The sequence below is a fragment of the Hipposideros armiger genome, unplaced genomic scaffold, assembly GCF_001890085.2.
Source record: "Hipposideros armiger isolate ML-2016 unplaced genomic scaffold, ASM189008v1 scaffold_163, whole genome shotgun sequence".
NCBI classification, from domain to species: Eukaryota; Metazoa; Chordata; class Mammalia; order Chiroptera; family Hipposideridae; genus Hipposideros; species Hipposideros armiger.
In genome coordinates, this window is record NW_017731513.1 from 1,329,334 (window position 1) to 1,352,865 (window position 23,532).

A 23,532-nucleotide genomic window follows, 5' to 3' on the forward strand; every position below is an offset into this window, starting at 1 on the left:
TCTGACACAGATGAAGACCTAGGCTGTCTCAAGGTTTTGGTTATTATGAATAGACATCCTATCAATATACTCACATAAGTTTTTTTTTATAGACATCTATTTTCATTTCTCTTAGGTAAATATTTAGGCTTGGAGTTTTTGTTTGTAAGGTAGGAGTATGTTTAGTTGTCATGAAGCGGTCAGATCGTTCCTGAAGTGGCTGTACCATTTCACATGCCTGCCAACATGAATGAGCATTTCAGTCCCTCCATACTCCTACCCCAACACTGGGGACTGCCAGTCTTCTTAATGTTAGCCATTGTGGTGGGTGTGTAGTGGGACATGCAGCTTTCAAAAGTTCCCAACTGAATACTGTATATGTGGAGCTTCTTAACTACTCCGATCCACCTTAGTTCCAGGTTTCTGTCAAGTCATCATTGGAAGCAGCAAGTATGGGGGAGATTGGTCTCATTAGGAGATAAGGTCTAAAAGACAGGCATTGTGAACCTAGTCCTTAGGAGGAGCTTAGTAATATGTGTTGAATGATATGGAGGAATAAGCAAATGGCTCTGCACGCCTGGACTGACTGAAATGAGGACACAGGAGGGCTGCATCTGGGGGACCCTCTGTGCCTCCCCGCCCGCTCCTCCCTGAGAGCTGCCAGCTGCCTTTCATCTCCCTCTGGTCCACTCACCTCTCTACTGAACTGGTGTTTTTATTACATCTGAAGGGTGTCTAGTGTCTACTGTAAAGACCATTTTTTTTTATCAGTATCTGCACTGAAGTATCTAGGGGACCCTGAATAAATACCTTCATCAACTTAGATCTCATCATCTTCACATATAAAATAAAGGGGGTGAGTTACCCTGTATTTCCCTAGCGCTAAGCTACAGGACTTCTGATTACTTCCTCACTCTGTCTAAAGTCATGATCCCCGTGATAGCCCTGCTTGGTTTCTTACTCGTTCCTTTGAGGGTCTGTGTTAGGGGTTGGGGCTCAGGATTTCCACGCTAGGAAATTTATGTCAGAAAATAAAAATATGGACAAAAGTTCACTGGGAGCGTTTCTGGGTGCCAATCAACCATAACTACTTGCTTTCCTTTTGGGCTAAGCCCTTTCCTTCTTTGTCAAATTTCACAGCCTAATAAAGGATGCCATCTTCTCAATACAAATGAAAGTGGCTTCTTGTCTTCTGTTGAAATGCATAGACATTGTTATTCCGGTGCAGATTAATGGGACAGTAATAAATGTGACTCTTACCTTCAATGCTCACAATGCTCATATATGCCACACAATTTGCTGCCTGCCTCTAACTGGGGCAAAGTTTACAAATCCAATGGCCTCATAAGCATCCTCCAGTTTATAGGTCATCAGGAACAATCACAAAGGTTAGATAAACATGCTTCAGGCTTACAAGGTCAAAGTGTATGTAGTATGAAGCAACAGAAGGAGCAGGTGATGTTAATAACTGCCATATGCAAATTATGTTAAAATATGTAAAAATGTTGCTTCTATTTATTTTTTAAAATTAGAAAGAATTATATATTTTTTCAGTTACAGTTGACATTCAATATTATTTTGTATTAGTTTCAGGTGTACAGCATAGTGGTTAGACATTTATGTAATTTACACAGTGATCCCCTGATCAGACTAGTACCCCCTGGCACCACACAGAGCTGTTTCAATATTACTGACGTACGTTCTCTATGTTGTACTTTACAACCACCTGACTATTTTGTAACTACCGATGTGTATTTCTTAATCCCTTCATCTTTGCCACCTGTCCCCTCAATCGCCCGCCTCTCTGGCAAACATCAGCCTGTTCTCTGTATCTATGAATCTGTTTCTGTGTTGTTTGCCCATTTATTCTGTTCTTTAGACTCATGTGAGTGAGATCATATGGTATTTGTCTTTCTTACACCACTGAGCATAATACCCTGTAGGTCCATCCATGGTGTCGAAATGGTAAGATTTCATTCTTTTTATGGCTGAGCAATATTCCTTTGTATATATGAGTATGTGTCACCTTCTTATCTAGTCTTCTATGACAGGCACTTAGGTTGCTTCCATATCTTGCCTATTGTAAATAATACTGCAGTGAACACAAGGTTGCATATATCTTTTTGAATTAGTGTTTTGGGTTCTTTGGATAAGTACTCAAAAGTGGGATTGCTGGGTTTTGTGGTAGATCTATTCTTAATTTTTTGAGGAACCTCCATATTGATTTCCATAATGGCTGCACCAATCTGCAATCCCACCAACAGTGCACCAGTGTTCCCTTTTCTCCACATTCTCACCAGCATTTGTTGTTTGCTGATTTATTGATGATGGCCATTCTGACAGGTGTATAGTGATATCTCATTGTGGTTTTAATTTGCATTTCCCTGATGATATGTGATGTTAAGCATCTTTTCATGTCTATTGGCCATCTGTCTGTCCTCTTTGGAGAGATATCTATTCAGGTCCTCTGACCATTTTTAAATTGGATTGTTTGTTTTTTTGATGTTAAGTTGTATGCGTTCCCTATGCGTTTTGGATATTAACCCCTTTATCTGATGTATCATTGGCAAATATCTTCTCCCATTCAGTGGGCTGTCTTTTGTTTTTTGGTGATTTCCTTTGCTGTGCCAAATCTTTTGCTTGATGTAGTCCCATTTGTTTATTTTCTCTTTTGTTTCCCTTGCCTGAGTAGATCAGAAAAAATATTACTAAGAGAAATGTCAGAGAGTTTACTGCCTATGTCTTCTTCTAGGAGTTTAATGGTTTCAGGTCTATATTTAAGTCTTTAATCCATTTGGAATTTATTCTTATATATGGTGTAAGAAGGTCATCTAATTTCATTTTTTTTGCATGTATCTGTCCAGTTTTCCCAACATCATTTATTAAAGAGATTGTTTTTACCATATTGTATATTCTTGACTCTTTTGTCCCAGATTAAATGACCATATAGGCGTGGGTTTATTTCTGGGCTCTGTATCTTGTTACATTGATCTATGTATCTTTTTTTATGCCAGTACCATGCTGTTTTGATTACTATAGTTTTGTAATATAGTTTGACATTGTAATATAGTGTGATACCTTCAGCTTTGTTCTTCTTTCTCAAGATTGCTGTGGCTATTCAGGGTCTTTTTTGGTTCCATATAAATGTTCAGATTATTAGTTCTAGTTCTGTGAAAAATGCCATTGGTATTTTGATGGATTGCACTGAATTTATAAATAGCATTGGGTAGTACGGGAATTTTAAGGATGTTAATTCTTCCTATCCATGAGCACGGTATATGCTTCCATTTATATAGTTTTCTGAGTACTGGTCTTTTACCTTCTTGGTTACATTTATTCCTAGCTATTTTTTAAAATGCAATTGTAGATGGTATTATTTTCTTAATTTCCTTTTCTGAGGGTTCATTATTGATATATAAAAATGCAACCAATTTCTGAATATTTATTTTGAATCCTGATATTTACTGAATTCATTTATCAGTTCTAATAGTTGGTGGAATCTTTAGGGTTCTCTACACAGTATCATGTCATCCGCAAATAATGACAGTTTCACTTCTTCCTTTCCAATATGGATGCATTTTATTTCTTTTTTTCTGTCTAACTGTTGTGGGTAGGACTTCCAATATTATGTTGAATGAAAGTGGTGAAAGTGGACATCCTTGTCTTTTTCCTGATCTTAAGAAAAATGCTTTTAGCTTTTCCTCATTGAATATTATTTAGCTGCAGGTTTGCCATATCTGGCCTTTATGTTGAGGTATGTTCCCTCTATTCCCACTTTGCTGAGAGTTTTTAACATAAACAGATGCTGGATTTTGTCAAATGCTTTGCCTGCATCTATTGATATGATCACGTAATTTTTATCCTTCATTTTGTGTATGTGATGTATCACATTAATTGACTTGTGGATATTGAACCAACTTTGCATCCCAGGAATAAATCCCACTTGATCATGGTGCATGATTTTTTAAAATGTATTTGGTTTCCTAATATTTTGTTGAAGATTTCTGCATTTTTGCTCACCAGGGGTATCAGCCTATAATTTTCTTTTTTTGTGATATCTTTGTCTGGTTTTGGCATCAGGGCAATGGTGGCCTCATAAAATAAGCTTGGGAGTCTTCCCTCCTCTTGAATTTTGTAGAATAGTTTGAGAAGGGCAGGTGTTAACATTTCTTTGAATGTTTGGTAAAATTCACCTGTGAAGCCATCTGGTCCAGGACTTTTGTTTGTTGGGAATTTTTTAACTACTGATTTGATTTCATTAGTAGTAATCAGTTCAGATTTTCTGTTTGTTCTTGATTCAGTCTTGGAAAATTGTACGTTTCTAGGAATTTATCCATTTCTTCCCGATTGTCTAAAAATGCTGCTTTAAAAGGCATTTTCCTTGTAAGGATGCAACCTGTGTCCCTGACATCTGGGGCTTTGGTTTTGATTGAGAACCTCCTGTCTAAAATGAGTAGAGCAGAGCTGATGGGGTAACGCTTATCTTCATTGCAAGGGATGCGGCGCTATGATACCAAAGCTGTGAAATATATTAAAACTAGCTTTTTGGCCTAGAAAATAATTACTTTTAGTAATTTTTCTATGAATGATTTAAGAAGAATGGGTGGTTCCTAATTCTCCGGTGCAAGGTTCTATTTATATCCATTAAATCAAGATTGTTAATTTGGTTCTCAAATCTTTTATATCTTTACTAATTGTTTTTGGTTGGTAGATCAATCAATAGTTGCGTGTTGATGTCTCTCACTTTGATGATATATTTGTCAATTTCTCGTCTTTCTATTCATTTTTGCTTTATTAATTTCTTTGATTTATTTGTAAGTATTTTATTAGGTGGATGCACATTTAGAATTGGTATATATTAATGGGGAATTGAAACTTTTACCATTATATGGTGATGTTCTTTTTCCCTAATATTACTTTTGTTTTAAAGCCTATTGTGACTGATATTGACAATTTGTTTTGGTTGGCAAATTTAGTCCATATTAATTTATTGTGCTTATTGATATATTTTAAGTTGTTTCTACCATCTTACTTTGTTTTCTATTTGTCCTACCTTTCCACCTTTCTGTATGTCTCCCCACAACTTGTTTTCTTTATTTTTGACCAAATGAGTTTCTTTTTTAGTTTTTTCATTGCTTTTTTCTTTATACTGATTAAAAAGTTACCCTCTTTATTTATGTTCCTTAGTGATGATCTCACCACTCTTCCAGTTTCAGTACAAACTTCTGTTTTTTTAGACTTTGGAGACTCTTTTCACTCTAGAGAAGTTTGCAATCATTGAAAACTGTTATAATTATAATTTACCTAGGAATATATCTTATAACAAGTAATTCCAATGAGTAATTTTACAACAAAAATTACAATTAATTTATCTTGTATTTTAAAGACTGGGCACTTAGGCTATCTAGTCTATACTATAGCTGGAATTAGAGGTCTAAATTATTAGCATACTTTGGCTTAAGTTACCTATGAGTTGAAGCTGAGATTTCTTTCTCTTTTAATACAGATTTGGTCATTCCTTCTTTTTATCCTTACTCCCCCTCTCTCTTCCTTCCTGCCTCCATCTCTCTTCCTTTTCTGCCTTCCTTCCTTCATACCAAACATACACTGAGTGTTTATTATATACTTATCTATGTTCTAGCCACTGGGAACAAGATATATTGAAATGCTGCAGAGAGGCATCTAGTTTTCTGAAAGGCATTCTGGTTGCAACTCTTTATTATTTTGCTAATTTGATAAAAACATTTATCAGACTCGAGCACATAATGATATTGGATTACACATTCACTTTCAGGCAATATTTACTAGAATTGATGCCTTATTCAGTTTTCTATATAAATTAGTTACTTATATTAAACTAAATATGTACTTAAACTAATCCACATTCTAAAAGGAATTGCTTATAGATTTGGTTATAAACTTTCCAGCAACAAGACATTCTGTGTGTGTATGTTTTCCTAATCAGTGGGCCTTCTGACTTTAAATTTTGAAAATCAGTTCCAGTTAAAAGTTCAAAAACTGTTGCTATAATCCCTCATACACCTCCTGCTCGCTCCAGGTGGTGTGTAATTTGTGAGGTACCTTCACTCGCTTTGCAGTGTCCTGTAATTGCTTTCCTTCCCAAGGCTGCTGCGAGTTGCCCTTCAAAGTCATGCTGGGACCTGCTCTTTTCCATTAAGGACATCGCCTTAGAATATGCTCAATGTCATTTCGCTGGAGCAGAAAGTGACTGGGGTCTACCTTAGGCCAGACCCTAGTAGCTACCAAAAGGAAATCTTATTATCAAATAACCCAGTTGCCATTACTGAGTCCTGATCTGCTGCACTAAATTTTTCAAATGATCTCTTCCATTCTTGGGATGCTTGCATGTCTAATTGTCAAGTTTAATGTATGATCCTTGTTACTCTCTAAGTGTCTAATTGAGTTAGTGGTTATAGCTGACTCATAAACCCATAAAACCCTTCAGTGGTAAACTAATTAGCCACTGCACCTGCCCTCCAAACAATTAATACTGTTCATTACTAGCAATCAGCACTGGAGATATTAAAAGTTACCTTAACACTCAGTTGTCTGAAGCAGAGGCTTTCGAACTTTTTGGATCATGATCCAGAGAAAGAAATGCATTTGCTAAGTCAACCCAGGATGCACACGCACACACACACACACACACTCACACACACACACGCACACACACGCACACTCACATACAAATGCACGCGCACACACACGCACACGCACACTCACACACACACTCACACACATGCACGCGCACACACACACACATTCACATACACACACGCACGCACTCACACACAGGCACGCACACACGCACACTCACACTCATACACACATGCATACACGCACACTCACACGCACACACACCCATATACTAAGTATGACAGACTCTGGTATTTTCTATCCTGTTCTCTACTTTACCCGCCTTCATTGAAAAACATCCTACTGAAGAGTTTTTACTGTTGATTAATGGGTTGTGAGTTGCAGTTTCAAAACACTGGCTTAAGAAAACTCATCCGCTGAAGTGGAAAGTTAAGACTCTGCGGTTTCCTACAGAACGAGAACTTACTTGTTTCCTTCGCCATTATACACCCATTTCGTAGTTCCAATTCCTTCGTAGTTGGAAGCCCAGTAATACATGCAGGCATTCACGTGCAGAGTAAACAGCAGGTATCCTGTTGTGCGGACGACTCTGCAAGGAGAATGGGAGCGAAGCATGGCCTCAGGTGGCTTCTGGGACACAGCCTGCTGACCACTTCCTTCCCCTCAGCCTCCACACAGCCCCCAGCTTTAAATGTGGGAGCGGTTCCCCTTCATTAGCTCAGTGTAAAGGGACAGTGTCCTGGTGTGCTTTCTGACCGGACGCTGTAAACAGATCTTTCTCTCTCTGACTGACAGGATGAATCCCCTCGCCGAAAGACACCACCAAGAGTCACCTTCCACGTTGAGTCCCACCACACACACCCGCTGATTGAACTGGTGTCTCGGACAAGCTCAGGGGGCTTTACGCTACGATTAACTGTGACTAGGGGTCTCTGTGCACGTAAGGTGCAGCACAGCAAATGAATGAAATTCGGGGTATGATGAATTGTCATGAGAGAGACGGCAATTCAGCTTGTGACAAGGCATGTGTATCTGCGCCTGTCCTGACAGAAGATGTAATTTGGCCTTTTTAGTCCTGTCTTCTTCTAAAAGCAAATATGATTTTCATACTCTTATCTCGCTTCAAAATATTCAAGTCTGTTTTTGAACATAGCCTTACATTTTAGGCAGCCTAAAATATGAGACTCCCCGCTTCTCTTCTGCAGGGAGGTGCGCTCTTCCTGTGTGAAATGCTGCCCCCACTCGCTGTTCTCTCTCCCACCCGAAGCAGAAGGAGTAGTAGTTACCTGTAGACATACGCCTTGTCCATCAGAGACTCTAGGCGATGATTAAACTCAAAAAATGAAGTGTACTATGCAGAAAACAAACGAAAAAAAAATCCCAAAGTGTGTTAGTCTTAAAGATGTCTATCGAAATAAAACTATATGCAATAGATTTTATTTGTTACTGAAAATATTCCATTCACATGTCTATAAAACAACTAGGTGTTTAGCAGTATTTCCTTCTAGGCAGTCCCTGTGAGTGTGGTGCCCAACTTCCAGAGCTTCCTGTGGTATTTTATTTCTACCGTCTAGTGAGTCTCGTTTATAATGTTTACTGAAAATCAAGCTTAAAAGCATTTCTTTCCTTTTTCTTTTTAAAGCATATAGTAGAACTCTCTTTTACAATAGTAAAAAGCACACTCCCCCAGAAATAAGAAAATAGGGAAAGTATAACATAATACACTGAAGTCATCAATAGGTGCTGAGCCCCATAGATCTATGCTAGCATTACTTTTAAGGAAGTAGCATTAAATGCGTATTTATTTCAACAAGATTTAAAGTCCAGTACATACGAGCATTGGTTAGCAATTTGTGACATTGTTCGAAAGGATAATGAGTTTATATACATCTAGTCCAAACGGAGCTGCTACTTCCCTCCAGGTTTTTCCTGCTTGCGTCTCCTATCTCAGCTCCCAGTCCCGACACGCGTGCCTTCCGCACCGCCTCTTTTTGTAACTCTGGGCAGTAGAGCACAAGGGTAAGAGCACGGAACCTCAGACACCTTTGCCAGTTACTAACTGTGCGACCTTGGTTTCCTCGTCTGTGAAACGGAGACAATAAGCGGACAGGCCTCCTAAAGGGGTTCCATGAGCACATGACTTAATGTATCTAATTATTTAATGTGCTGAGACTCACAGGATCTAACAGCTAGGAGGGACTACTAGAGATGATTTAGTTCAAAGATTATTTAGTTCAAAATTTCATCCAATGCAGTTATGACTGTAATAGGACATTCGGAATTAAAAAAACAGATTTAATAGTAATGATTCTAACTAGAAATATATACAAATGGTTGTCTTTCCAGAATTCCTGAGTTGGGAAAGTCCTTCAAACATTCGGATTTAGATAATTTCAATTTCTGGTAACTTGTTTATTGTGCTCTTAATAGAAATTTGCACCAAGGCATGTTTTAAATTTTAGCTTAAGTGTTCACTAAAGAGAAAATCTATATTCTTACTCTTTTCTCATATATAACTTGGAAATGGATAAATGCTACTTTCCCCAGAGACTTGGGTACTTACTTCTATGTGAAATTACTGCTATGTGAAATGCGGACTATGGGGCAGTGAGGCTATGAAAAGACCAATATTGACTTTCAGGGTCATATGTTGTTTACAAAAACCTACTGAATATAGATGGATTTTGGACTCCCTAGGGATTCAGAGATGGGGTGTGAAAAGTTGGCAATTTTTAAGCTTTTAGGATAATGCCAGACAAAATCCCAAATCCACAGGAACCTGCGTCTTTCTGAAAGTTCATAATCTCTGAGCTGGGGCTGCCTGACACTTGGACGTGAGACTAGAAATTCGACGGCCGTCCCACTAAGCGCTTGAAATGTTACATTCTGCCCCAGTCTAGACTCACATTCCATGGTCGCATAGTTGAAAAACAACAGCAAACGCATACCTTCAAGTCTTGCTCCATCTCCTGCCTATACCCTCCAGATTTTCCCTCCTGCCTCTCGTCCCCGCCTCGGTTAACCATTTTTATTAGATTTTTTTGTAGCCTTCCACTATTTATGTAAATATAGAAAAGTGGAGTATTTTCCCCTTTCTGTTATACAAAAGTTACCCATTGCTCTCTTAACTGCTCTGTAACTAGCTTGTTTTTCAACTCAGTAATTTATCTTGGCGGTCTTTTCATACCAGTTCATAGAAAACTTCCTCTTTATGCATTTTTTTGTATTGCAAACTGTATTCTATCATATAGCTATACCACAATTTATTTAACTAGTTCCCTGCTGATGGACGTTTGAGTTGTATCCAAGTTAAATAATTTTATTATGCAAAAATATGTTTGCATTTTTTCTAGAATTATACAATTTTATATGAGTAAGACAAACTAGAGGCCATCTAATCTAACTTTCTCCTTTTGCAGCCAGAATTCTAGGCATTCAGTGACTGGTTAATAAAAAAGGACAAATAGAAAATAATAAAATTATAAAATTCATTTGTAATTATAGTTGTATTTATAATTGCCAAAGCGCTCCTATCTTAGATTATAAAAACTTCTGTTATGAGATATAGAATAAAAACAACCAAGGGCGACTTCCACCAGTAGGAACAATGATTTTTTTTCCTGCATTGAATTTTAAAATTCATAGCATTGATAGGGGAGAAAAATGGAGGATGGTTTGGGAAAATTAAGAGTATTATACTTTTAGGATATTTTAAATCAGTTTAAGATTTCCATTATTATAAGAAGAAATGACTATTAAGATGAACAATATAGTTATCTTACCTTTAATATCCTATTTGTCCTAAATATTGGATTAAATCCAAAGAAGAAGTAGAAAACATCAAACGGCATTACTGATGCGACGTCCAGCTGTTGGAAGAGCAGAGTCATAGTTATGCTGTGCGCACGTGCTTTCTGCATGTGGACTCATTGGTACAATGTATGTCAAAGCTGACCCGTCACCACGGAGTCTCTGCTGCTTCATATAAAACTGCCTTCAGTTACACAGGCATGGTGCCACTGGAAGGCATATTAGCTTCATGAAAATGAGAATGCTATTCTGCTGCCTTCTTCCAGTGTGTTCCATTTGCACCTTCATGCCTCTGATTGCTCCGGAGGCACAGCATTTTTTGGGATCTTTGTTGCGCTGTCACATATATTTCAAAGATGGCCTGGCTGCTAATGTTAAAATACATTCTAATAGTGTTTTAGACATGGGGCTCTTGGACTAAAAATCAAGTCTATTCTTGATTTTATTTGACACTATAGCACATTCATTGCAGTGATGTATTTTTATGTTTCGGCCAATTCCCCGGGGTCCGGGACTGATTATCTTGCTGGTGGTTCATCTAGACTCGTTCATTCTTCCTACTGCTGTCTATTTCAGATCATACTGCTAACAGCACACTGAGAAAGTGTCTATCAGTGACTGCAGGCTGAGAGGAAAGCAAAAAAATCAGGCCTATTTACGAGTAATCAGCAGCTCCGATGGCAGAAGGTGTTACAAGCACTGTTATAGCTAAAAATATATATTTTTGAATTTGTCATATATTTAAATTAGTCTGGCTTTCTATTACTCTGGCAATTGTGAAATCATAGTATCATACTTGCATACTCTCCTGACTGCAAAAACAACAATAAAAATTCTTTTATGTAAGATAAGTACTCATTTTCATTAATTTTTCCATGGTATTGAAAGATAGGGTATATTAAAAAACATTTAATTGATTTAAGACAATTAGGAGCAGTTAAAAGCTTTCTGTAAGGCCATACATCTGAAATGAAGAGTTGAGGTAATTAACTGTGTACCAGAATTTCACAATAGCCTCGTACTATTGAAAAGCAGTAGAACTTTTGGTTTGAATGATCTAGATTGGCTATTACAAACAAAGTACTTACTAAAAGTACTGGTTTAGAAATGACATCATACTATCAACCCCACTGATTTTTTTCCCCACAGATACTGAGCCTGACACAAGTTGAGGGGTGGACAGAACGGTTACTAAGGTAACGTCTGACAAACTAGAGCAGGCATGCAAGGCTGACCAGTCTTATCTAGAGCTGTTCCAGCACCAGAGCTTTCTGGCTCAAATCATAATGATCTTGTGTTTTAACCTGTAAAATAACTGTATGAAGACTAACATGTCAGCACGGCGATCTTTTTCCTTGCTGTCTACACAACTGCTCAACTGCTCACTTGCCTTCTCTGTGCAGACTGTCATTAGTTGTGTTTGATGGTAACTAACACATTAGCGTGAAGACAGAGGATTCATTTCTCAGTGAGTTGTAGAAAACGGAATTGAGTGAGTGCTGACCAACACCATGCTCTGTACAAGGCGCTTTGCAAAGCATGGTGGTTGAAACAGGAGGAAGGCACAATTTCTGTCCACCAGAAATTAGCATTCTAATAGTGGAATAGTCAAGCCTAAAAATAGCTAACACAGTGACGTAACACAGGCAGGATGTCCGAAGGGAATTCAAAAGGAGGAGTGACCACAGTTAAATACATGTAAAATCGTATATTTATAAACTCAAATTAAATACATGATTTAATTTACCCTGAAATTTAAGACAATGACTAAGAGTTTGGAATAAGCTTGTCGCACTTACAAAGGATATTGGTCCTCTTTGTAGAGTTCATTCAAGCAATGTAGGTGTTCTATGAATATGTCTGGGTATGTGGATATTTTTTACAAAGAAAATTAGTTGGAGGGGAAAACAAATTGAAAGGGATTTTAACACCACAGATCGTCAATAGGGACAATTTGCTAGCTAGACACAGATTTGTAAACAAAATTTGAGGCCACTAAAGTGTTGCCCTTGAAACCTGTTGTTCTTACAGGTTGGGTGACCTTGGATAAGTCCCAAAACTCTGCCTGTTTTTTAAGAGTTACAAATAAAAGATAATACTTGGTTGTAAATAATTATCGGTGAAAAAACATAGTTATATTGGTATTTGAGGAAAGGAAGATGCCATGTCATTTAAATAATGGTTCTTTTCTATTTTTTTATTTTGCTTATATGAACAAGAAAGAAACAGGAGTAGAAGCAATTTTCTTGGCTTTTACGTCATCATGCTACGTGAATCGGAGGCTAGCATTCTGTGTGGACAAGACAAGGCACACCCCATCTTCCTTCACTGACGTTTAAATCAGAATCAGCGTGGGCACGGACATTTTTTCCGCCTAATAAAGACCCACGTGTTGACTTGCACACTTGCTCATATAAGCAAGTGTGTCCTGTAACTCCTGAGAAGCAAAACCTCAGGCTTGCCTTTGTCTAATAAAACTTCATCTGTTTAAACTTGATTACAAAGGCTATGATTCTGAAAGAAAGTAGCTTTTTTGGTAGAATCTAATTGGCAATGGATTGTTTGAACAATTTCCAGATCATAAGGCACCTACCTGAAATTTTATAGAACTCCTATAGTGCCTCATCAGCTCATGTGAATCCACCTGAAATATATTTATATTTCATATTAATTTTACCCAATTTCATCAATTATTTTCTCACTTTAATAATATTTCTAACTATTTTTTTTCTACTGATTCCTTCCAACTTCAGCCTATAAATATGCTCTGTCCTCTAATATCTTAAAACAAAAATAAGCTATAAACCTGACTTGGTGTTTTTCTTTGTTTCTGCCCTCTTTCATTACACTGAAGCTTCTTGACAAAGCTGACTTCATCACTTGACTCCACATCCTCCCCTCATGTTTATCCCTCAACCTGTGGCAATTTGGTGCAATATGACTTTTGCTTACTCCTCTCATTCCAGTGAGGCCGGAAGTGTGAAAGCCACCCAGGGAACCCTTCACAGTCCTTAGCATTCTTTACGGCACTCGCCATGTTTTGAAATCACACATATATTTCTGGGTTCATTTATTTGAAATCAGTTGATTCCACTAAATGGTAATCTATCTCAGGATAGTGTTGATTTTGTTCAGCAACTGTATCTAGTTGCTAGAATATACTAGGAGCCCCAAAAATATTTGTTGAGTAGATGAATAGGTAAAGGAATGAAGAGATGATTAAAACTTTTTGAAGCATTTGACATTTTTGGGGGATAATTATGTCCTTGAAACTTTCTCTTTCTAGAGAATTGAATGCCACTCTTGGTTTACTTCACTTCTGCAGTTCCATCTTTTTAGTGTCCTTAAATTCTGGGACCGGCCATTTAACGTCAATATTCCCCAGGGTTCAGCTCTCTCTGCTAGTCCCTTAATACTTTCTTGCTGGGAAATTTCATCCACTTTCACAGTTTCAAAGGGCACCATGTATGTTGATGCTACCAAACCTCGACCTCCATCGAATGCCACTGTCTGAGCTGCTGGCTCGTACAAGAGCTGCCCCCACTTAGCATTTATGCTCATGTCACACGGAGCCTACCCAAGCCTGAGTTCCTCCCATTCTCTGCTCCCCTCAAGCCCACTCTTCCAGCTTCCATCGAGGTCCTGAAGGCGAGCCCGTCCTTACTGCTCGGTGAGCCTGGGCCACACCCTCCCCTTCTGGCCCTGGTCTCCCGGCCGTCAGCCTCCTGGTTCATTCTATAATCACAGCCAGACATCTCTCAACATCAGATCATTTAACAGTCCTCATTCATGTCCAAGCGTACGAGTCCGCAGGACGTTAAGGACAAAACGCAGCCCCCCTTCGTGGTGCACAGGCTCCTCTGTCTGCCTTAGTTGCCTCCTGAGCACCCACACCCACCTGTGTAGCCCTTCCTCAAACACCAAGTGCCCACACTGCTCCCAGGGCTCCGGACACACTTTTCCCTTTCAGCGGGGAGGTGAGATAACTGAAATTCCTCTGTCAGGACTGGGACCTCCCCTCCCCTCCCTCTCTGTGGTTTGCTCTGCCTCTTACAGCCCCAGGGCTCACTTCTGTTGGACTTACATCACAAAAGCCCCCATTTTTCTGGCCTTTGAGCGACCCAGGGTGGGTAGGGACCATGCCTGTGCTCCAGCTCCTACCACACTGGCCTCACACAGAGTCACTTGCATGCTGATGGCAGACGAAAGGGGAAGCATTTGCTGACAGTCAGGCCTAACAGTAGTAATGCTGAGGCAGGGCTTGCTTTCTCTAGTCCAGGAAAGGGCAGGGAGGAATCGTCTGTGTGCTATGAATCAGCTGACACAGGATGGTGCCTGGGACACGTGGACGTGGCATCTTCTAACCCTGATCATGCAGACCGGCCAAGTTCAGAGGTTTTCAAACTACCGCCTAGCGATGTTAAGGGCGTTAGCTGACCTTTTTGGTTAGCCTCCCATTTCCTGCTCCCTGCTTTTTGGCTATAACATTTACCCATGCACACATACTAAGTTTTACAGACAGATATCTGAACATATATGGAGTGCTCATTTTATGACTTTTATTGTGAAACAGAAGGGCTTACTGAGCCACAGGTAGACACACATGGAAGTTTAAGTTCAACCATGGAGCAACTTGAATAAACTCAGTCAGCTTCTTCAAAGCTTAAATGGGACAGACAGATACATTTCCAGTGCTACTAAGTTAAAATGTCCCCCCCCCCCTTGCCTCCTCCGCCCCCCCTTCCCGCAATCTGGAAGAATGTTTTTAGCACATTTATCCCTTTCCTTTCAGGGCTGTCTGATCCTACACTGAATAAGTGTAATGAAACTAAACTTGGTGGATTCAATGAAAAGACCGTCTAGCGACTCAAGTCCCTTTCCTTTGGAATTCTGTATCTTTTAGGCCTCATCAGTATGCAGGCAACATTTCTCAGGGGAAGCTTACTTTGGGAAAGATATGCTAATTGCACCTACAAACTTTTCCAAGAGATAGTTTTTGAAGAATCTCTACCCAGGCATTGTTATATTTACTTATTTACCTCTTCTGATAAACAATTCGTATAAACGTCACATAATTTCACTATGAACAGATAGAAGTGTCGCAAAAATAACCATATCATCTAAAACACCTACAATGCAGATTATTCAAGGAAAGAAAATCCTTGAACCGAGGTTTCTGTTCATCCACCCCTCCCTACATCCTTGAGTACACGCTCTGAGCTCCAGGACACAGAGGGAACGCATTGGCTACTGTCCCTCTTCTCAGGAAGCTTCTCAGGTAAGAAAGAACTCCAGGCACCAACAGGAGACAGGAGGGCGCAGTCAGTGTGTGGACGTGTCCTCGTTTGATTCATTAGCAGCTTCCTGAGCACCATCAGATGCCAGGCCCTGGCCTGGGTGGGCACACTGTCTTACTGCATCTTCACCAACAGGTTTACGAGGCGGGTACTGCCATTCCCATTTATGGAGGAAAAGATAGTATTCAACAAAAGGGTAAATTTAGTTTCTTCAACTAATGCTGCGATTACATTTCAGAGGAGGAATGTGACCCTGGTCTGTTTGTTTCTACTACCGCATGATCAGCTTGCCTGTTACTTAACAATTACCGGTAAAGTATACGGAGCGCCGAGAGCAGAGTGGTTAATCTTCTTGAGGCCAGTTTACAAACAGTTCCTGAGACGACGAAGTGCCCAGAGCAGCTGACCGTGATGGCAGGTCTGAATGACACTGTCAGGAAGGTGGCACTGAGCGTTTCCACAGATCCCTGTGATGGGCAGCTTTGGCAAAGTGTGTGGGTGTGAGAGTCTTATATCTAAATAATCCCCACTGTCATTCCTGCTCTATTTCTGTTGTCTGTAATGGGAATTACAGACAAGACATTCTTGTTGGTCTGCAATTACTATTCTGCTCTCTGTGATGCACCATTTTCGGAAGACATTGCACATACTGCTGTGGGAAACTCGCAGCCCCTTCCGACTTCCTCTGTTGTGGCCTTTAGCATCTCCATCTGTGTCTGGTACTTTTCTGCCTTTTCTCAAGGTCTTGGGAAATTAGTATTCCCACCCTCCAGCCCTGGAATACCTGGCAACTGTGGGTACTAAATAACTGTTTGTTCAATGAAATAACGAATGAACAAATGAATGAACATTTGCGCGGTGTGCACCAAAGGTGGCAGGTAGTTACAGGTAGTGAGACCTCTAGGTTGAGTACTCAACTTGCATGGTCTTCTTACCAGAATGTAATAAAATTTCAGAGGCTGAAACTACTTGCTCTAAATTAAAGAAACCATTACACTTCTTTTGAATAAACAAGGCAATTAGTTCTTGTTCTATATTTGTAGCTTGTAATAATGCATTTTAAATCGGGCCCGTTGCGTGTGCTTTCATTGGTGATTTTTCTCGGTGTTAGTACTCCATCGTGTGCAAAGGCCTCTCAGAAAATTGAAAATAAAAGTCTCCCCTTACTGATTTTGTCATTTTCCATCTGTCAAACATTGATTTTCTCCCCCCTGTGCATTTAATGGAGGTTGAAATTAGCACCCGTTTTTGTGTGTTGTTTTCTTCTTATTTGTCCACCGTCATCATCATTCGTCAAGCTGCCAATGCGTTCTGGGGACAGCGGGGGTGACCTAACTAAAGCTCATGTCTGCAGAAGAAATATGGTCAAGAGATTTTTGCTACAGCGTCAGCTCTGGCCTTTAGAATTTCTTTCTAGGGAAGATTTCAAATACAGGAGGCATTCCCCAGCAAATAATATTTAAAAAAATAACAAAACTACTCCTTTCAGCGTTTTGATAATCTAAGATCATCTGGAGACTCTAAAGAGAATGAATACTCAGGAGGTTAAGGAACCGACCTCTCCTCTCCAAAAACACATGAGCCCAAGGTGCCATCGCCTCGGTCACTCAGCTATTCCTACTGTGACGCTGGAGGACCTGCTCTGAGCCTCCGTCACGGGGACTGTGATGAGGGCATGACAGTGGACATCAGTGAGAAGGGGAGCTGGGGAAGGGCCGATGGCAGAGGCTGTGCGTGAGATGGGGGCTGTGGCTGGGAAAACATGTTCTTCTGTTTCTGGATGGGCACCTGGCTAGCAGACACTATTGACAGAGCAGTAACTGCGCTGTTGAAAAGGGTCACGCAGCTTTTTGTTTCTTTTAAGTTAGGTTTTCCCAAAGCGTCCAGTCTAAAGCCGGGGACTTGGTGTCGGCACTGTGCGCAGTGCTGAGCTCACTGCTGGCTGCTCAGTGACAAGCAGGACACGGTCTGTCCTACAGTCCTAGCTGCTGCTTCCCCACACCGGGTGGTCTCCTACGGCAGGCGCTGATGAATGAAGCAACACCTGCCTCATTCAAAGAGGACTGAGGTGAGTGGCAGCTTGTAACGTGGCAGGAAGCAGCTGCCTAACTATCGGAGGCTTGGTTACCAGGGAGATATAGTATTTCTTTTGGCACATTTTCTTATATCACTTAGGCAAACTATGTGTATGGTTTTGACATTTCACACTGGCATTATCTTTGTATCATCGAGTACTATGAAATTCTGAGAAACTCGCCAACTGGAACCAGTATGGCACAGGTGTGACGAGCGTGGGTTTGGAGGTAAGGCCTGGGCGCGGTCCTCTGCAGGCTACCTTCTAGCTTCGTGTCCTCGCTGACTCACCTCCCTCTCCACACCTGTTTCCTCATCTGCAAGTGGGGCTAATAATATCTTCCCCACAGTATGACGAAAGGACTAAGTGAGCGCTGTCACTACACTAACCAGGATGATGCTGAGAGCTACCCTCTCACATGCACTCAAGCCCCTTACAGCTCCAGGCGCTTCACACACATGGGTCCTGGTAGTCTTCCCAGCAACGTGATGAAGGTGCTACTGTTACCCTATTTTTAAGAGGACGCTAAGATGCAGGGAGACATGTGGTCCCCAGTGCACAGTGAGCGCTCATGGCTGTCACAATAGCTATTATACGGGTGGTGTCGGTGGTGAAAGACCCACGCGTGCAGAGGCGGTCGTGCTGTGAATTTACTCGCTGTGGCCAATCCGACGCCCCTCGCCAGTCCCTGCCTCCCCCAGCCCCACTCACTATCACGTCTCCTCCTCTTATAAACTGCAGCCTGGGCTGGATGACCAGCATGTCGCACAGGTAGATGGCATCACACACGATGTCTGTTACAAGCCAGTAGCGTGTGCTGTCCGGTGTTTGATACGGAAAGACGAGACGCAGCGGGATAAGCCAGCAGTTCCAGTTGTAGGCAATGGCGACAAGCAAGAGCCACAGGAAATAGAACTGATCTGGAAAGAGAGCAGCTGGGGTGACCGTGGGGCATGTGACAAGCACTGAAATAATTCTGCTCAGGTTGGCAGGCAGAGCTGGGGTGACGTCCTCCGGAGAGAAACCATTTGCTGTGAGAGGCTCTATTCAACAGCACAATTCCACCTGTAGAGCGGGGGCCCTGGCTTTCCAAGGGCTGTTCAGAGAGCTGATGAGCTCTTCTGACGTTGGAGCATGTCGTCCTGCCTCACAGGGAAGTGGTCACTGAGGCCGTGCCTTCAGGTACTGCACTGTGAGAGTCAGGCAGGGGACACCCAGAGAAGTCTGGTGTGCCCAGGGGAACGCAGCAGCAGCTTCAGGGTAGGGGGCCCAGAGGCCACACCTCCCCTGAAGGGCAGGCTCAAGTGGGGAGGGCAGTCAGCCCAGGAAGGCCGCCCATAGCCCTTCCCACCGTGCTTCCCCCGCCCACGGGAGGCCGCAGAGGGGGCTTGTTCAACGAGGATAACTAACAACATGAAGCCACGGGAGGAGATGACACTGCATGGTGATTTTTTGGGAGAGGGGTGTCAGCGTCCATGATGCTGAGAGCTCTGGGGGGTTATTTTCAAAGGTAATTAGGGGCAGGACAGACCCTGCACTGCCCTTTAAAAGCAGGCAGGAATATTTTATCTCTTGTCTTCATCAGAGAGGGGCAGATGACCCGCTGTGTACTTAACGTAGTTTAATACGGTTTGAATGCCGCTTGCTCGATAGTCAGCACGTGGGCTGGGGAGGACAGAGACCATCAGTCCTCCCACGGGGACGGTCCACCTCTGACGTACCTGTGTATGCATCTATGCTTCTTGGAAGTCTGATTCGCTTGAGGTAGTCTGTCAGAGGCGTGTTCTCGAGTTTACAGCACAACATGTGACAGTCATCTTCTTTTGGCTGAGCATTTTTTTCTCGTGTGGGTGATATGGTTGTGGGCTTTGCTTTGTGGGGGAAAAAAAAGATGAAAATGTTTTTAATAGGTTAAGTTAGCTTAATGAGCAATGAGCTTGGATTTCTGGAAGTCAGAGCATTCCAGAATCTTCCCCTGTCAATACAGGCAGATGAGGCATTTTATGACATTTAAAATCGTGACATTTCTGAAAATACCCAGGTAATGAAAACGCTGGGGCTTAGAAATAAACAGCAGGTGTAAAGTACACTCACAAGTTATGCCGAAAGCGTTACAAATGGGATATTTTAAATATGAGCTTGATTCTCACATATCTTGGAGCATAAACAAAGTCAGTGCTTTGGATTTACACGGAAATGAAACGTTACAAATGGACGCTCGTCCACAGCTTCCACTCCATGCTTCTTTAGTCTTGCACAGATCCTTCCAGTTATAGATAAATAAAGCCCAAACTGTTCTTTCCACCATAATGTTATCAAACTATGACGACTGCTTTATTTTGGCCTCCTCTTTAAAAAGAAAATCTTATATAATACATAGTTTATTTTGAAAATCCAACTTCCCTTATACAGAATTCTGAGGAAACCCCCAACTCCAGCCTGTGTAAATAAGCTGGACTTTTATTTAACTGGTATTAAACTAGCCTTCTTCCATATTCGTTTGCACATATATAAACATGTGACAGATGTGATTGCGGTGTGCGTCACTTCTGTGCTCTCCTTTCGTGTACTCGCTAGCTTTGATGAGCCCATTTCTGTAATTATTAGGGAGGCTGACAACGGTCCGTCCCCTCATGGGATCAGATGCTGGTGTCCTCTGCTCTGTTTGCCCTCAGGTAGCGACCCTGTATTTCTAAAGTGCTCTGTACACTACGGGTATCCGTCATCACTACGCACAAGAACACGCGCTACCGCGGGCCTGTTAGCCTGCGCGGACACGGTGGGCTCCGGGCTCCGGGGAGGCCCCGCCCGAGGGTCTCTTCCCAGCCGGCCTGCCCACAGTGCCAGGTGTGGCCACGCGCCCAGCAGCACCCCTCACCCAGCGAAAGGCAGCACAGGTGGGCCGCTCCCCAGCTGCATGCTCCCCCAGATTCTGAGCAGGGTCCAGCCGGGCGGGGCCACGGCAGCGACCGGCTCATTCATGCCGCCTCTCTGTCTCAGCTCCTGTCTGTCTCGCTCTTGCCGGCTCTCACGTTCAGTATCAACCATTCGAACCTAAGTCACTGTCTCTGGGTCTGCTTTTGGGGAACCCAAACCAAGACATTTACGAAGCGCACGTCCCCTCCGAACTTCCCTCCTCCGAGCACTGTGCAGCGCCGCGCTTACCGGCTGGGGGGCTGGCCTCGGGGGAGGCCGGGTCTCCTTCCATCAGCCGCCGCCTGTACAGGGCTGTCCTCTGCCGCATCCGTCTCACCAGGCCGTGCAGCTGGGCGTCGGCGTGCGCACTTATCACAGGGGCTCCACGTGCTTTGCTTTTTGGACTGAAAGAGGAAACAATGGCGATAGAGACGAAGTCTATCTAGGGATTTAGTCTTTCCATCTCCGCCGTCTGCTCAAGATTGACCGCTCCTTTCGCAGGCTGAGGAGGACAACCCAAGCATTAAGCTGATGGAGACGGTGCTGGTGTCCTGCGGCGTGCCAGAGGCATAACCCGCAGTGGGCGCGAATGGCCGTTCCTGACCACACTGGATCCTGATGGCCGTGATTTGGCCACTAAATAATATCATTATAAGAGAAAAAAGTTTTAGCTGGCTCGGTAGGCAGAATTCTAAGATGGCCCTGGATGTAACGTCCTGCATAATCCTGGGGACATGAAGGCGGTGGGTTTTACAGCTGGAATTAGTTTGTGTCATATGGCTTAGCTGACTTGAAGGCAGGATTATAAAGGTGAGCATCTCTTTAAAAGCAGTTTCTCCAGTTGGCCTCCGAGCAGAAAGTCAGAGGTTTGAAGCACAGGAGGTTTTTATGTGGAAGGAATTCTGTATTTCTGACTTTTGAGAAAGGGGTCCCTGATAAGAACTGCATGAGGCCTCCAGAGTTGCCAGCTGATGGCAGGGACACGGGCATGGAGTCCTACAGCCCCAAGGAACTGCATTCTGCCAGTGATTTGAACGGGCTTGGAAGGAGTTTCTTCTCAGTGCCTCCAGGTAGGAGCCCAGCCAGGCCTGGCCCACACCTGGGTTTCGGCTGTGGACGACCTTAAGCAGGGAAGCCAGCCAGGCCCACCGGCCTTTTGATCTGCGGAGCTGTGAGCTATTCAATGCGTGTTGTTTTAGTCACTAAGTTTGTGATAATTTGCTACACAGCAATAGAAAACTCAGGTATCTAGTGTGCGTTAATGAACCTCCCTTCTAACGGACAAGCAGACCCACGCAGGGTATTAGACGTACCGCAGTACACTTCATATAGAGCTGAGCGTTCACACGGTCTTCCTCAGAGCTCTCACTGACTGCCTCCTTTCTGAGGTCCTCACGTTCTATCCACCCGCCCCTCCTCACACCCGTGCCTGCCCCTTCCGTCGCTCTGTGAACTGGGTGGGACCTAAGGGGCTCCCATGGGGCCTGGGTGCCTGTGGGTTCTATTTAAGCAGCATCTCGGATGAGCCCCTCTGCACTGGTGCCCAGTGCCCCCCTAGGCACACACAGCATCTCTGTACTTGCTTACAGGGTCCCAGACCACTGGTACCTTTCTTTCTTCCCTTATTATCACAGGATAATTTATACCTCTTTCAAATGTCCAAAGTCCTGCCTGAGCATCAAGATTCTTCAAAGGCGTCCCACTAAGACCTTTATTGGTCTTCTCTAGAACGGTGAAGACTGAGCTGCAGTGGAAGAAAATCTGTACAACTTGAACAGCACAGAAATGGGGGGGGGGCGTGCAATATGCCCCCAACCAGAAACACTTTTTTGTCTTATGATTAAGATGCATTGTGATGTGTATCATTTCACAGATTTCTTCTTAGTATCTTAGCATGCCTAGAAGTTTATTCACTAATTTATTACCGGTTACTGAGCTTCTACTGTACGCACCGGAAATACGAAGGCGAGCTGGACAGGGACTAGCCCTGTGGATGCTCATCGCTTCCTGAGAGGCCAGGCTGTACGTAAGTAAGGAAGAACACAGTGCTGTGCTCACAGGGAACTTGGCCTGGGCATCGAGGAGAGGCTTCCCAGAGATAGCACCCAAGTCTGACAGGGTTAGGGGGCCTGTGGCAGAGGAAGGGAAGGGACTTTCAGGCCTGAGCACAATACGCTCCAAGAAGTGGGAGAGCATGACGTGTCAGCAAGCGTTGGGTGTGGCTGGGACACTGCGCGCACGGGGGTGTGTGCTGGCTAGGGGGAAAGGTGAGTGGGCCAGGTTAGGATGGCTCCTACATGACCCACTCAGGAGTCTGGACATAACTAGGCTAATGGAGCCCGTGTGAGCCGGGCTGGAGAAGCGGCGATGGTGGTACAGCTGAAGAGGAACAGCGTCAACACAGGGGGCAAAGAAAGAAGAGAATGGTTTGGATAGAGCTGAGAAGGGAAAAGAAAGGGCTAAAGAAGTATGCATCTGTAGGCATCAAAGGATTTGAACTTTCTGGATCTTTTGGACTAGTCCAAATAAGGAATCAGGAATAACTCCTAAATTTCTATTACAAGAGACTAGATTCACGAAGATGACATTAACAGAAACAGGAGTTCAGAAAGGACATGTATGCATGCAGTGGGTGTGGGGAAAAACGAGTTTTTTTGTACATATATGTTCAGTTCCAGGTGCCTGAGGGACCTGATGTGACAGGACCTTGCCTGTGATGACCACAAGGCACTCAGAAACACCGCTCTGATGACAAGATGTTGGTGTCATCAGTGGTTATGTGGTGTTTGAAGAGATGTATGAAGGTGACATCATCACAGACTGAGGTTCTCAAGGTCA

The 23,532-nt window shown here is 42.7% G+C and overlaps 1 protein-coding gene across 1 annotated transcript in view; it reads right to left on the reverse strand.

The window, feature by feature from the left end:
- CNGB3 (cyclic nucleotide gated channel subunit beta 3) overlaps positions 1-23,532 on the reverse strand; it is a 114,385-nt gene that overhangs the window by 39,588 nt on the left and 51,265 nt on the right. The window contains exons 5-11 of the mRNA XM_019651621.1: positions 20,944-21,098; positions 19,500-19,649; positions 18,490-18,698; positions 13,001-13,051; positions 10,380-10,466; positions 7,884-7,948; positions 7,064-7,186 (exon numbers count right to left, since the gene is read on the reverse strand). Coding sequence (XP_019507166.1) covers positions 7,064-7,186; positions 7,884-7,948; positions 10,380-10,466; positions 13,001-13,051; positions 18,490-18,698; positions 19,500-19,649; positions 20,944-21,098 — 840 coding nt within the window. The remainder of the gene's footprint in view (positions 1-7,063; positions 7,187-7,883; positions 7,949-10,379; positions 10,467-13,000; positions 13,052-18,489; positions 18,699-19,499; positions 19,650-20,943; positions 21,099-23,532) is intronic.